This window comes from Neoarius graeffei, chromosome 14 (genome assembly GCF_027579695.1).
Source record: "Neoarius graeffei isolate fNeoGra1 chromosome 14, fNeoGra1.pri, whole genome shotgun sequence".
Classification (NCBI taxonomy): Eukaryota; Metazoa; Chordata; class Actinopteri; order Siluriformes; family Ariidae; genus Neoarius; species Neoarius graeffei.
The window spans coordinates 25,356,275-25,373,328 of NC_083582.1; the positions used below are offsets into that span (position 1 = coordinate 25,356,275).

The 17,054-nt window shown below is 39.5% G+C and overlaps 1 protein-coding gene across 1 annotated transcript in view; it reads left to right on the plus strand.

Moving 5' to 3' along the window:
• The first annotated feature begins 236 nt into the window (after positions 1-236).
• The window catches only part of prdm9 (PR domain containing 9), a 58,316-nt gene continuing 41,498 nt past the window's right edge, over positions 237-17,054 (plus strand). Inside the window, exon 1 of the mRNA XM_060939474.1 lies at positions 237-394. Coding sequence (XP_060795457.1) covers positions 379-394 — 16 coding nt within the window. The 5' untranslated portion in view covers positions 237-378. The remainder of the gene's footprint in view (positions 395-17,054) is intronic.

Consider the following 17,054-nt stretch of genomic DNA (forward strand, 5'->3'; position numbering starts at 1 on the left):
GAATCAGTTGTGTTGTTTTCTCGAGATCCTGAATTAATTATGTCGTTATCTCGGGATAACAAGGTGAATAAAAAAAAGGATTATATGAAGGGCCTCTCTCGGCTTCCGTAGGGCAACTGTTAACAAACTATCGACATTTCTAATGGTTGTATTATACGCTCATCTACTAAATGGCCGCTAGGTGGCAATAAGCGCAGTAATTTGGTCCCTACCGTCACTTGCTAAGGAAGAACAACACTGACAACTTCCTTGTTGAGGAAATCCTAGTGATTCGCTATTGATACGTCGTGGTACAGAAAATCTAACGATAACGTCCATTACAAGTTACAAAAAACATAGATATCGTTTATTTTATGAATACCACCGAACAGTTACAACATGACTGACAGTCCAGGTGAGTGGTGTGTTTATATAACCAGGTTACTGAAAGATCACAAATTACGAGTAAAGTCGGCTCATTTAGCTAAGGTAGCATTAAAACTGTTAGTCGTTGATCAGTTTATAAAAACAAGCATTTGTGCCATTTCTAAACAGCTGAAATATCGAATATTATTTTACCTCGATAGAAACGTGAGTAAATCGGAGATGTGTCCGTAACTTCCGACTCTGTTAGCTGGATCGCACTCGCTGCTAGTGTGAAGCAGCGCGGAGACAGCAGCCGGGTGTCCGTGTCTCTCTCCCTGACGACCAAATCCCACACACACACAGCTCGGCTAGTAGACATATGTTCTGTTACCACGTATGGGTTTTCTTTGTTTGTGAATTATAATGCAATATATATATATTTTCTCTACACACCTTTCACGTAACGTTGATGTTGGCTAATAAGCTAACGTTATTTCTGTATCTTGGATAAGTACTTGGCTAGCTAGCTAACTAACACGAACAAAAACATGAGTGAACAGTTGATTAACTTGCATAGAAATTCGGTCAAACATAATTACGTGATTCGCGCTTTGATTTGATGCCAAACCCAGGGGTTAATCAATGTAGCCTGAGATGATTAGCTTCGGGCCGGCCCTACGATCTGAGCTAAAGGCTCGGTGTCCACACGGTTCTCGAGGTTTTTGTTCGGATTTTGTCGGCAGCCTTTTAAACCGTGATTCGGTGTAACCAACCGACAGACTCTCCGGAGGGGTTTCTCGGGAAAGCCGTGAGCACGAGACACCCTGCACTCTACAGACGGTACGTGGCACGCGCGAAAAATCGCTGGCCTGATGCGGCCTTACGGCGCGCGCGCTTGTTTTTTGAATGTACACACTCGTTCAGATTCGGATTTTCATGCGATTTTATTTGAAGGCATTTTGTGTCTGTTTACTGATTTCGGATAGTTCACTTGTGTGCACGACGGTCGGTTGTTTTGTGAACTGCATTGTAATGACCAGGCCGGTTTCACACTCCTCGTACAGACCGGAAAAGCGGTGCGGCTTTGCTTTTACCCACGTCTCAAAGTTTTCTGATTAAAACATGTTAAATTAACCTACAGATGAAACTGAAATGGAGACTCTAAAGTTTGTAAAGCAGCTCGTCCTTTTGAATTCGTTAAAGCGGATGGGTCTGTTTTCAGCCGCCTCCTACACGGCATCTTAATGGCCCGGCCCCACAACACTTATAACTATAAATAAATCATCTCTGTGCACTTCATGTGGTTGGTGGTCACACCGGACCGATAATGATACCCATAGCTCAGGCCTGGGTTTATCGGTATCGGTGACATTGCTTCTGGATCAGTTTTACCTGATCCGATAAAACGTATGACCAATCAGGTAATTGTTTACGTGTGACGTTGTCTGAGCACGTGCTATTTTTCTATGGAATCAATTTTGTGCCAAAAATGTTCATACAATACTTTTGAAATATCAAACAAAAACGATAAATCAAAATTTTAAAAAAATTTTTTTTTTAAAAGTCAATTTTTTTAGACTGGCAAACAAATTATTCGTGTAATCGTGCAAAATATCAGTCTGTTACTCTTCAGAAACCTTTTATTTTTGTTCCGCGTCTTTCTCAGTTTTGTTTGACGTAATTTATTTTGGTTGCGATTCCAGCTTTCTCGTTTGCGCTCCCTGACTTTTTGCTTGCAGTTTTGGCACAAACTTCACGTGTGGGTGGGCTGTCCAGGAATGCATTCCCATTGGCTAACTTGCGTTTGACTGACAGCTACGCTCAGCGATTCCCCCGGAAGCTGTTGCGGCCATTTCCTACTCGGATTTTGGCGGACTGTTTGACGAGTGACCGATCCATTGACACAAGGATCGAGTGGACTTCAGTGGCGACTATGATATTGAATTAATTCAACAAAGTGTAAGTACGGGACAAATGTGTTGCAGTAGTACACATTATGCAGTCATGTTTAACGTTAGCAAGACAGCTATTATATTGGGTAGTGGAGCTGAGTCTAACATTTGACTTGCCACGAAACACCTGCATAATGTGTACTACTGCAACACGTACAACACATTTGTCCCGTACTTACACTTTGATGAATTCATTCAATATCATAGTCGCCACTGAAGTCCACTCGATCCTTGTGTACCGTCAACGGATTGGTCACTCGTCAAACAGTCCACCAAAATCCGAGTAGGAAATGGCCGCAACAGCCTCCGGGGGAATCGCTGACCGTAGCTATCAGTCAAACACAAGTTACCCAATGGGAATGCATTCGTGGACAGCCCACCCACACGTGAAGTTTGTGCCAAAACTGCAAGTAAAAACTCAGGGAGCGCAAACGAGAAAGCTGGAATCGCAACCAAAATAAATTATGTCAAACAAAACTGAGAAAGACGCAGAACAAAAATAAAAGGTTTCTGAAGAGTAATAGACTGATATTTTGCACGATTACACAAATAATTAGTTTGCCAGTCTAAAAAAAATTGACTTTTTTTAACAATTTTTTTTTTTTTAATTTTAATTTATCATTTTTGTTTGATATTTCAAAAGTATTGTATGAACATTTTGGCACAAAATTGATTCCATATTTTTCCCGGTGTCACGGTCTGAATTTAGACCAAAAAAAAATTAATACTTTGTTTAGGGTTTCATGCTGTTTTGAGTTTGGCTCGGTAGGTAGGGATTTTTTTTTTTGAGAGAGAGATGATAAAATAGGGTCGGGTTTTAGAAAAATTTTTTTATCCATCGAGATTTCCCGGCAGCCAATTCATAGTATTCCCAATTCATAGTATAGTATTCATAGTAATAGACCACCTTACCTGGCAACTTTTTTTTGCTGGGCAGAGAATAATTGGCATGATGGGATGTAGCTTTCATCATGATATCAAATGCATTGGTTCGTGCTATCTTGTTTGGGGGTTCAGCAGCTGCTTCAGAATCATTTTGTATACATTTCAACTTCAAAACTTTTAGATTCTTGACAACACCGAACACATTTTTGAGTGGCTGTCTGTACATTTGGTCAGTGTTATCCAAAGTTGTCCATGGCCCTTTAGCTGATTCTGACATCGATATCTCCAGATTTGTTGTTGACAAACATGCAAAGTCAGATTCAATATCTTCAAATGTTTTACGGGTATCCAAAACATGAAATATGTTCAATCCTCCTCCGTGTTTGCAAGAATCTTGTAAAATATTGACGACAGCATTCTCGGCATCCATCACGGCGTCCATCTTCTCGCGCTAGCAACAGCAACCTAGTCTGAATTTACCAGCCTAATATGAGATTTATGTTCATGTTCATACTTGAATTATTTACACTTTATCTTAATGAATATTGATTTAAGTAAGACTGCTCATGATTATAATAATTTAGTTATTCTCTCAAATTTACCAACCTGGTATAATTAGACTGCTGTCATTGGGCGTAGTCAGAATTTACCAGCCCAATATGATAGATTTATGATCATACTTGATCCACAAATAAATTTTCACTTTATCTTGATGAATATTGATTTGTTTGAGTGAGACTCATCATGATTATAATATAGTTATTCTGTCAAATTTACCAACCTGGTATAATTAGACTCCTGTCATTGGACCTAGTCAGAATTTACCAGCCCAGTATGATATGGGATTTACATTCATACTTGATCCACAAATAAATTTTCACTTTATCTTGATGAATGAATGACCCGTGTTTTAGTTCCAGTTTATGCACCAAGTAGGCTGATCAGGACCAGCCAGCAGCCAGGAATGATGAACTTTATCTTCATGAATATTGATTTAAGTATATATGAAAGAACGAAGTCAGAATGTAAAGTGTTTTGAACAACTTTATTAACTTCATTTACACGTATGCTAATAAAATTCAATCCAATCCATTCTTGTCTGCTGATAATCAGATCTCACAATTGTAGTCACAATTCGCGTTCTATTAGTCCACAAATGTGTTGAAATGCTCGGTACAAAATCGCAGCAAGAAATGGTAAATTTAGACTTCCCGGAAGTTGACCGGGAAAAAAAATCAGTCTGCGCATGGTAAATTTATACCAGTGCACGATCTGACCGTGATACCGGACATCTTTGTACATCCTTGTTGCCTCAATGGAGAAGAAGCTGATTATAAAAGTGTCAAAGAATCCCATGCTTTATGACAAAATGCACAAGCTGTACAAAAATGCAGCCAAAAAGGAAGCTGGATGGAAGATCATCGGTAGTAGAGTGGGTATGACTGGTAAGTGCGCGTGGCTGCATGGTTGAAAATCTGTTTTAAACCATTACCAGAGGTGCCAATCATTACGATTTCACCGTAATAATTACGATTTTTAAAGTAAATTCTGCAATTATGATTTTGGCTCTAATTGTTCTGATATTGAGAGTTTCTTACATGGGTACATCATAGTTGACCGTTCCACAGGTGGCGCATCCGCATTTTTTTTTTTTTCCCAGAGTAGTATAATTTACAATTATTGGTCGAAAAACAAATCCACAATAACCATTGACCAAGAGAATTCAATCTTACATGTCTAGCGTGAGTCTGGACGCCATGCTGCTTGTTTATCAAGTCATGGGATTTCTTTTTCAGTTTTAATTTTTGAAGTATAATTATGTCGAGCAAAAAGGATAGTAAACCTAAAGCCGGTAGACCAACAAAAACGGTTAACCAAAAGTTCCATAAGGAGTACACTGAAATTTAATTTCATCATCCCTTCTAAGAAGTCAGTTCACCACGCTTTCTGCTCGACATGTCGAGTAGACATATCTATATCCCATGGGGGTATGTGCGACATGCGTCGGCATGTTAATACTGAAGGACACAAGGGTCACGCCGAAACTCTTGGGAGCAATAAGAGAATATCGGATATTTTCGTGGAGTCCAACAGTGACCTGGATGCCAAGGTGACAAAGGCAGAGGTTATGTTCACGAACTTCATTGTGGAACATAATCTGCCCATTGCCGTTGCAGACCACGCTGGACAACTTTTCAAGAACATGTTTTCTGATTCAGAGATCGAAAAAGGTCAGTTTATTATTCAATTTTTTCATTGATTAATTAGCAATTATTGGGATCAATTAGAAGTGTCCGGGGTGGGAGATCTTGTCAATTTGAACCATATTTTACACCCTCCAAATAGTCAAATACCCTGAATGATCATTTAAATAATTCAACAATTTACTATTTTATTATATGTCTGCTGTGAGTAAAATACTAATATAAAAAAAATTATTACTTGCTACTTTTTTCTAATACATAAAGTTATTAAGCAAATAATGTAATCCGCACTCTCCGTTCGCGTTGGATCATTATGATATGGGATCACTAAAGGTTGGCACCTCTGCATTACCCACACACTCTCTTACCCAGAACCAGCTGTAGATCATGTACAAAAAGATTGTCGAGCGCAATGTGTCATGTCGTGCTGCAAGTTGAGCCATTTTAAACCAAGATTTTAGAGCGTTCAGGCATGCACACTACACACACTTTGCCACAAATACTACCTGTGGATCATAGATTATAGAAGTGTCAAAGAATCCCATGCTTTCACATGTAGGAAAGTCTGATGCACTTTCCTACATGCCCATTGCCAAATTGTGTGTGTGTATATGTATGTGTGTTTTATTTATATATATATATATATATATATATATATATATATATATATATATATATAAATAAATTGTGTGTACATATACAGTGGTGCTTGAAAGTTTGTGAACCCTTTACAGGCCTAGAAATTCATATATTTTTTTTCACCAGCCAGCCGGACTAGTTACCTTCCAAAGTAACTAGCCAAACAGAAAATCAACTAGCCAAAATTTGTTCATGTATGAATTTTACTTCTGTCAAAAATAACACAAAAGAGAGTAGTTACCATTGTTCATGACTAATGTGGATTTATTTCAAGACCCGAGTATTTTGATACTGTTGTTAAATACATAAATGAGAACAACACAGCACACCATAGTATAATATCAACAAATAATAATATATTGGAAAACTTCGCAACTTGGTTTATGAGTATTGAAAACAAATATACTTACTATCATGACTATAACACCCAGAATGTGTCCAACATGCTTTCTGTATTTAACCATTTATGAGAGAGAAAGCATTAGGAGCTTCATATTGACTAGGAATCAACTTGAAAAAAATTAATTATTCCATAAAAATCGTATCGCAGCCAAGGCCTGCCCTGCTCCCACGTTTACTTACAAGTCCTTTGTCGTTTCTCCTTCTCGTACGCTTTATCGGTGGCTTTTTTCTCCTCTTCAGACCGAGGTCTCTTTGTCCCCGTCTCTGGCTGTTTCTGTACACCTTTCAGAAAATTCCACATCGCAACGTAGCTTTGGCAGATGTAGATGTAAACAACAACAAAAACGCGTGTTTAAATGGGCGATAATGTGGCCACATCTATTGAATTTGATAACGTGATTACCGCAATATTCAACAAGATGTGTTATATGCATGCGCAGTAGTGAAAAAATCCACAGCCTGACTCATACACGATATGATTCGGAATTCTTCGGTATTTTCTATCCTGCCGATAAACACATCGATTAACACAGACACAGCACATGCTTAGTATGTGGCGGCTTTAGTTGACGGTGTGTCTGAATCTTCGCTTCATATATATTTTTTATTTTCAACTAGCCAGCCGGCCTGGCTAGTGACAGGAATTACCTGCCAAATGACAAATTAAGTCGCCTCGGGCGACTGGACCGCTGCGAATTTCGAGCCGTGCTTTAGAATTTTCTATATTTCTGCATAAATATGGCCTAAAACATCAGATTTTCACACAAGTCCTAAAAGTAGATAGAGAGAACCCAGTTAAACAAATGAGACAAAAATATTATACTTGGTCATTTATTTATTGAGGAAAATGATCCAATATTACATATCTGTGAGTGGCAAAGTATGTGAACCTCTAGGATTAACAGTTAACTTGAAGGAGAAATTAGTCAGGTGTTTTCAATCAATGGGATGACAATCAGGTGCGAGTGGGCACCTTGTTTTATTTAAAGAACAGGGATCTATCAAAGTCTCATCTTCACAACACATGCTTGTGGAAGTGTATCATGGCACGAACAAAGGAGATTTCTGAGGACCTGTGGGTGGTAGAAATGGGCAACTGGACTTGCTTGAAGATTCTTAAAAACGTTTCACCTCTCATCCAAAAGGCAAATCACCCTAACGGGCAATCCTTTGATCACCCTAATGACTCGCCGTTCACACCCAGCCTCCAGCGACCCACACCAACATGATGCCTCAATGACACCTTAGATGAGCTGGTCATCAGAATTCTGATTCTGAGCCAGGAGAGGATAAATATCTGATACTCCCTATTAGTCAGACAGAACTGAGGAAGCCTTTTGGACGAGAGGTGAAACGTTTTCAAGAATCTTCAAGCAAGTCCAGTTGCCCATTTCTACCACCCACAGTTTACTATGACCTGGATGATTGAGAATCTTCACAGACATATTTCTGAGGACCTCAGAAAAAGCATTGATGCTCATCAGGTTGGCAAAGGTTATAAAACCATTCTAAAGAGCTTGGACTCCACCAGTCCACAGTCAGACAGATCGTGTACAAATGGAGGAAATTTAAGACCATCGTTACCCTCCCCAGTATTGGTCGACCAACAAAGATCACTCCAAGAGCAAGGCATGTAATAGTCGGTGAGGTCACAAAGGACCCCAGGGTAACTTCTAAGCAACTGAAGGCCTCTCTCTCATGAGTCCACCATCAGGAGAACACTGAACAACAATGGTGTGCATGGCAGGGTTGCAAGGAGAAAGCCACTGCTCTCCAAAAAGAACATTGCTGCTCATCTGCAATTTGCTAAAGATCACGTGGACAAGCCAGAAGGCTATTGGAAAAATGTTTTGTGGACGGATGAGACCAAAATAGAACTTTTTGGTTTAAATGAGAAGTGTTATGTTTGGTGAAAGGAAAACACTGCATTCCAGCATAACCTTATCCCATCTGTGAAACATGGTAGTGGTAGTATCATGGTTTGGGCCTGTTTTGCTGCATCTGGGCCAGGATAGCTTGCCATAATTGATGGAACAATGAATTCTAATGGAAAATGTCAGGACATCTGTTCATAAACTGAATCTCAAGAGAAGGTGGGTCATGCAGCAAGACAACGACCCTAAGCACACAAGTCTTTCTATCAAAGAATGGTTAAAGAAGAATAAAGTTAATGTTTTGGAATGGCCAAGTCAAAGTCCTGACCTTAATCCAATCAAAATGTTGTGGAAGGACCTGAAGTGAGCAGTTCATGTGAGGAAACCCACCAACATCCCAGAGTTGAAGCTGTTCTGTACAGAGAAATGGGCTAAAATTCCTCCAAGCCGGTGTGCAGGACTGATCAACAGTTACCAGAAACGTTTAGTTGCAGTTATTGCTGCACAAGGGGGTCACACCAGATATTGGAAGCAAAGGTTCACATACTTTTGCCACTCAGATATGTAATATTGGATCATTTTCCTCAATAAATAAATGATCAAGTATAATATTTTTGTCTCATTTGTTTAACTGGGTTCTCTTTATCTACTTTTAAGACTTGTGTGAAAATCTAATGTTTTAGGTCATTTATGCAGAAATATAGAAAATTCTAAAGGGTTCACAAACTTTGAAGCACCATGGTAAAATATATTTTTTGTGTGAGGGTTTTTTTTTTTTTAAATTAGATGAATCATAACTTGTCACCTGAGTCAGAGTGGAGTGCCCACTTATGCATTTACAAAAAAATATTCACCTGGTAATAGCATGATAATTACTTACACTATTTCGGTTTCGATTGGTTTCTCTTTTGCAGTGGGAACGCCCACCATTAACGGGATAAAATGTCAGCCATGGTTTAGGCTACCTGTTTGTGTTTAAAGTTTCATTTATTAGCACTCTCAAAGCAAAACACACAGGCATGTGTCTTATGTATGTACAGTGTATAGCTGTGTCTGTCATGCCACTGACTGTCCGAATGGATCTGTTAAATGTGTGAGTGTCAGGAGTCTGAGATTAGCAGTCATCTATGTGCTGCAGGATTTCATGCACCCGGATTCTCCTTTTCTTCTTCTTTCGACTTTGCCTTATGTGCGAAATGAGCATTAAAAGCTGCTATTCCTTGCTGTCACTGTCAGCCATTGTGTACTGCTGAGTGCACTGGGTGTGCGCACGCATACAACCGCTACATTTTCCTGCAAAAACTAACAACTGATAGTTGCGATTATAGTTGTGGTGTGACTGCTCCAGACTGGAACTAAATTCAGGCATAGGTACAGTATAGTCATAGTTATCGGTGTTGTGGGATTGGACCCTCAGGTCTTCCCCCAAGTCTGCACTTCAGCGACATCGCCGGGGTTTGGACCTGGTACTCATGTAATTGATGGCTTAAAGGTGCAAAAGTGCACTCGCTTGTTGGACAGTCCAGAAGACCATATATCACTTTATATTCAGTAGTGTGCTTTTGCGATGGTTCACCATTCAGAGTTCAGCCTGGTTTATCATCGGTCCCAAGTTTCCAACTTCTGTTGCCAATGCTGGTCCATTCCTGAAGTGATGCTGGAGGCTGAGGCCGCACAGCAACCACTCAAAGACAGTGAAGAATATATATATATTGTGTGTGTGTGTATATAATATATATATATACACGTGTGTGTGTGTGTGTATATGAGTGATTCCACGCTTATGGGTACTGAAATGGGGACATGAACTTATTTTTAAAAATTCACCTAAAATCTCATCTCATCATCTCTAGCCGCTTTATCCTTCTACAGGGTCGCAGGCAAGCTGGAGCCTATCCCAGCTGACTACGGGCGAAAGGCGGGGTACACCCTGGACAAGTCGCCAGGTCATCACAGGGCTGACACGTAGACAACCATTCACACTCACATTCACACCTACGGTCAATTTAGAGTCACCAGTTAACCTAACCTGCATGTCTTTGGACTGTGGGGGAAACCGGAGCACCCGGAGGAAACCCACGCGGACACGGGGAGAACATGCAAACTCCACACAGAAAGGCCCTCGCCGGCCCCAGGGCTCGAACCCAGGACCTTCTTGCTGTGAGGCGACAGCGCTAACCACTACACCACCGTGCCGCCCGTCACAAAACATGTAATCTTTAATGAATGATATGTTAAAAGATAACTTTAATTTTCTGAGATGTAATAAAAACATATTTATATGCCAAAGTCAGAACGTAACAGAAGTGTTGTGGACATATATATTCTCAAATTTAACAATGTAGAATTACTTTTTGAAACATAGGAGTGTGATGTTTTAGCAAATATAATTAATAAACATGTGTAGTAGAATAAACATGCACATTCTTTCAATAAGATTAAGATGGTATATAGCTAGATTGTAATTAATTTGTAACAGACGCGAGATGGACAATCGTAACAGAAGTAATGTAACAGACATCATTTTGGAACTCATAGGCTTGACTTTGGCATATAAATGTTTTTATTACATCTCAGAAAATTAAAGTTATCTTTTAACATATCATTCATTAAAGATTACATGTTTTGTGACCTGATGGTAAAAAAAGAAATGGTTTTAGGTGAATTTTTAAAAATAAGTTCATGTCCCCATTTCAGTACCCATAAGCGTGGAATCACTCATATATAAATAATAATTAAAATGGCATCAAAATATGCAATTTCCAAGCATTTTAGTTTTTCATGATATTTACTAGTGCATCTCAAACAATTAGAATATCGTGAAAGTTTTATATTTTCCATCAACTGTTGGAAAATATACATTTTAAAGTGAAAATGTAATGTATTCTAAAATGTTTCAAGCATTTTCCAATTTTAATTTTGATAATTATGGTCGACAGCACAAAAAAAACCCAAAACGCACATCTCAGAATATTAATTTAATTTCAAGTCTGAGTAAAACAATATAAATACCGTGTATTGCTCATTCTAGTTCGGTATACGCAACTATAATTATGGGGAAGACTGCTGACTTGACGGTTGTCCAGATGACACCCTCTGCAAGGAGGGTAAGCTACAGAACGTCATTGCTGAAACGGCTGGCTGGAAAAGGTGCACAAGCAACAGGGATGACCGCAGCCTTGAGAGGATTGTAAAAAATGGATTTGAGAACTTGGGAGAGCTTCATAAAACGTGGACTGAGGCTGGTGTCAGTGAATCAAAAGCCAGTACACACATGCCCCTTTTCCACCAAAGCAGTTCCAGGGCTGGTTCGGGGCCAGTGCTTAGTTTGGAACCGGGTTTTCTGTTTCCACTGACAAAGAACTGGCTCTGGGGCCAGAAAAACCGGTTCCAGGTAGCACCAACTCTCTGCTGGGCCAGAGGAAAGAACTGCTTACGTCAGTGGGGGGGCGGAGTTGTTAAGACCAACAACAATAACAAGACCGCGAAAGATCGCCATTTTTAAGCGACCAGAAGCCGCAGCTGTAGAAACGCGAAGTCATTTATTATTATTGTTGTTGTTGCTGCTGCTTCCGTGTTATTTTTGCTTCGATATTCGCGCCAAGGTTTATGCAAACGTAGCGACGTAACTGACGTATACAGCGACGTAATGACGTATACAGTGAAGTAACTGACGTATACAGCGACGTAATGACGTAGCTCCGCGAGCTATGGAAAAGCAAACTGGTTCTCAGCTGGCTCGCAAGTTGAACGAGTTGTGAACCAGCACTGGCTCCGAACCAGCCCACAGACATCTTCAGGAACTGTTGTCATTCCTTGAAAAAAATCTCCCAGCCTTACTTGCCCAATGGGCCAGCAGCACCCAAAACATAGAGTACTTGCCTGAAAAACAATTCCACTTGCCCAGAGCTTTATTTTATTTTGAAGAGGACAGAATGCAGGTTTTTTTTTTTAAATAAATATAGGTGAAGCAGCATAATTATCATAAATCCCCAAAACCATAACACCAATATATGCAGACACATTCAGAAAGAAGTTCTAGTCGTAGAGGAATGAATAATTTGGGGTATATTAAGCTGTAGATGTCTGTGAAGATTCTCAGTCATCCAGGTCATAGTAACTGTGGGTGGCTTCTTCAGTTCTAGTCAGACAGAACTGAAGAAGCCTTTCGGATGAGAGGTGAAACGTCTTCAAGAATCTTCAAGCAAGTCCAATTGCTCTCTTTTACCACCCACAATTAAGCTGTAGAGTTTTGAAAGAGTATAGTAATACTGGCGCTTTGTTTCTGTTATCAAAGGAACACAGTCCTGTACAAAATGTCACTGTAGAACCAGAGTGTAGAAATGAACCTACAGTTCGAGAGAGTTCTACACAAACACACTGAACTTTACAACAGCATGCGAAAGGGAAATAAATCGACTAAGGCAGGAAAAGCTATTTTGGATAAAATTGTCTGTTACACACTGATCAACCTGTGTGACTCAATTGTGCCTTTGAATCGAGAATAAATGAAAAGGGAACTGAACATTAACTGTTTATTGAAATTATTCCTAAAAGGGTGATTTATAGTTACTATATGACTATAGGGTCATTCCACGCCAAACGTCCGAATGCTCCCGCTTGACCATCTCAGATTTACCTGAAAAAATTCCACGAGGTTCACACACTTCCCAATAGGAAAAGTCCCAAATTTCAGCTCCCAACTCATTATAGTTTTGTCATAAAAAAATATTTAGGCAGCTAACCCCAGACACGTTTTCAGCAGAGTTTTCTAGGGAGCCACTTTCACATTGCTGTATCGAGAAAACTATTTGAGCTAGGTCTTTCAAATTTTCAAGGGCTAATATCTGGCTAAAGTACTCGTAGTATATGGAGTTTTACACATGTGCTTTCGGTTTATCATAGCGTTCTGGCAGCTTGAATTTGCTCAAAAATTCAACTCTTCAAATCTGGCAGCATATTTGAAGGACTGTTGAAAGTGTAATATTAAAGATAGAGGCTTGATATTGCACATGCACCTTACCACACATGCTGTGTACTTTGTATTCAAAAACTGTCCCTCTGTGAAGCATGGTCTAGAAGATATTAAGGTTTAAAAATTGGAAAAAATAATTTGGTGCCATTTTTGGCATGGTATAGCAAAAAAATGATAGGTCCCACCAACATAAAATTGGCTGTTTTTGAAAGATTAGATGTATGTTTCTAACATATCCAAAAATTGTGATGTTGTTTTGCCTTAATGTTGCAAAATGATTTTTTGAAAATGAGGTGTTTGCATATATACACAGCATTCATGGCCTATGAAGGCAATTCCAGATGCTAAGAACACGCCATGAATTTATTTTGCACAGCTTAAACTTAATAAAATGCTTCATTTGATTCATGGTAAAGTACTCTAGAAGGATAGCCTATATGCCATTTTTAGGTATTGCAATATTGGAACTCCAATATTGGTGAAAACTGAAACTTGTCACAAACCATTACATATCTGTTGTACCATGATTTAAAAGAAAAAAAAAACTGTATGCATTGGCAACTTAGGGAAAGCTATTGTAAATTATCTGAACTCTTTAATGAATCTTTCAGATGCTTCGATGTCACATTCCTGAATTGTATATAGACGTCCAGTTGTAGTTCTAGGAGCATCTATTTTAGAGATGATGTGTTGCACAGGTACCCAGCACAAATCTTCTCTCATTGGCCAGAAGAAACTTTTTGCTGGGCCATGTGGATGCATAAATTGTATCTGAACATCTTGCTGATCTTCAGATGTCTCTCTGATGCTTCCAACCCACCAGTGATGGTCATAAACACAGGTTATATATTGGCCAGGTGTCATGTCACTGATCTGGAGGCCATGTGAAAACTCTTCTTCAATATGTTCTATCTCATAGTTGACCAAAAATCCAGCAATTCCAGACACTCTGCTGACCTCAATTGTTGTGGCATTGACTGGCTTGAAACAGTGATTATCTCTAGTACCTGGCACCGTGAATGCCTTTGCGAATCTGCTTTCCAGCTTGTCAGCCATGGACTTTACACTTTCTTTGCTTATCCACATAAATTTCACCCCTAGGATGTTTCTTTCTGCCCATTTGAAGAGGTCTTCAGGGGTTAGGATGTGGTTTGTATCAGTGGCCTGCAGACTCGCTCTTGCAGCCTCTCGCTTTACTGTGCCACCTATTCCATCACATGGTGACTTACCGTGTGATGTTCCAAAGAAGTTCCATTCCGCAGAAACACCGAAGTCTGATGAGTGATAAAGCAGATTGATAAAGCTTTTGCGGTTTTTATAATGAGCAGCAGCTCCATCACTGAAATAGTGAATGGTCTTCAAAGTGGGCAGCAACTTCTTCACTTCGGGTATAACACTGCACAGAAAAGTGTACACAGCTTCTGTATCATGCTTAAGACAATCACTCACTATGCACATACTTGAACATTTAAGCTGGTCATCCTCCATGTAGTAGATCACAAAAGGATGCAGGGTACACTGGGAGTTATCCCAGTGGTAACCCTGGGCGGCGTCTTGAACAATAAAAGAGTAATTCTCAGCAAAGTCAAGAAGTATGATGCATTCATCTGAGTGCAGTTCTTCCTTCAGTTGGCATAAACGATGACTTTGATGCTTTGCAATAAAGTGATGAACCGACAGTTGGTTTACTTTTTCCATGAGCAAATCCAGGTAGTCTTCTGTTGAGATGGTGTAGTCCAAAAGAGTTGTTCTGTCAGTTGTCACCCACTGCTTGAAGCTAATGTTGTCTACATCATCACTTACTTTGTCATTCAAAAAGTGTTCTAGATTTGTGGATCCTGGGCACTCTTCACACCTGTGTAACATGCATTCCATGTTCTGTGTGGAACACACAAGATGGTTCAGGAGATCTGTGTGGGTGATTTTCTCTGCTTGGTTTTCAGTTGGGAAAGCAGAAAGCATTAGCTTCACATTCTGGTGGTACACACAAACAGAATGTGTCCCTCTAGCACCTACAGTTATGCACTCCTTGGGACAGAGTGAGCAAAATTTGGAGATTCCTATCTTCAGGTCAGGGTTTGATTGCTTGAGTAGCTGGAAGGCTTCATTCAGATTCATTACAATTAATCTTTTTTGCTTGTGTACTCTCTTGTCTCCTCCTTTGACACTCTTAAAATCTTTTTTACCAGGCAGTGGTCTAGAAATATCATCCTGGTGAAAAAATGCAATAACTTTGTTTACAGTGTCTGTACTCAGTGGTCTTCCTATTGAGGGTGTGATGACAGGCAAAATACCATGTTCTAAGCGCAGATCTCTTGCTCGTCTGACTAGACGCTCACTAACACCAAATTCATCAATGGTCTTTGCAATACTCCAGCTTTGTGGTACCAAAGTTAATAACTTGATTTGCTCCTGCTTTCCAGTCGTGATTGATAACTTTTGCTTCAAAGCTGTGACAAGATAGCCAACATCACTCACATCAGCAGATGATGTGGTCATCATAGGAGCAGCCCATGACGTTGAAGGGACTGCAGCACACCAATGTAGCATTTCCTTGGTCTTGTGGCCAACTTCTTCAACCTTTCTCTTAATGTACGCTTCCTTATCCCTGGGACTGACTCGTGAGATTTTACATGGGGAAAGTCCAATAGCAGTGAAGCACTTATCCAATTGGTCTTTTATGTCTTCCTGTTGTACATAGTCAACATGATCATGATCAACATGCTCTTGCAATGGAACTTTGACTGACACTTTATACATATGCTTCTTGCACTGCATGCATACTTTCATTCCAGCCTTTACAGATGTCTTTCCAATGGCCTCTGCTTGGGACAGAGAGATGATGCGAAGATTTTTTTTCATAGGTCTTGCATGTAAGCCATATGGGTTGCTGCAGTTTTTTTGTAGAGAAGAGTAACAATCCAGGTTTATTTTCTTATGGTACAAACATATAGTTGCATCAGGTGGTACATCATCCTGCAGACTACACCTGTGCTTCAGGAGCATTTGGTCATCTTTTGACAGAGAAGTGATGGATACCAGTTGTCTTGGTCTGAAACAATAGAAGCATAACATGTCAAAATGATGGTCAATCAGCAAAGTTGCAAGAAAAGTATTAATGTAAAGTAAGTATTAAAGTAGTTAGACTTACATTGCATAACTCTTGGTGTAATCCAACCTGTGGCAGTCTTCAGCACATCCCAACACAGCTCCAATAAAACATGGAGCCAAAGATGCCATCTTGAAAACTGTGAGCCTGCTCATTCTAGTCATTTAAATAGTCAATCTGATTGCAAGTGGCTCGTTCTAAATACAGGTGTGAACATTTACTAGAGTGCCTTGGAATCTGATTGATGTGGGGATGGTATGAGACACTTGCATCCACATTATGTTCTGCAGTGTGCATGCTCAATTTGACACATTTCTGTTTCTATACCTAATGATTACATATAAGTTGACCTTCAAATATAGTTTATCATGAATCAAATGAAGCATTTTATTGAGTTTAAGCTGTATGTAATGAATTTAAGGCGTTCTCTTAGCATCTGGAAGTGCCTTCATAGACCATGAATGCTGTGTATGTGTGCAAACACCTCATTTTCAAAAAATCATTTTGCAACATTAAGGCAAAACACCATCACAATTTTTGGATATGTTAGAAACATATATCTAATCTTTCAAAAACAGCCAATTTTATGTTGGTGGGACCTATCTTTTTTTTGCTGTACCATGCCAAAAATGGCACCAAATTATTTTTTCCAATTTTTAAACCTTAATA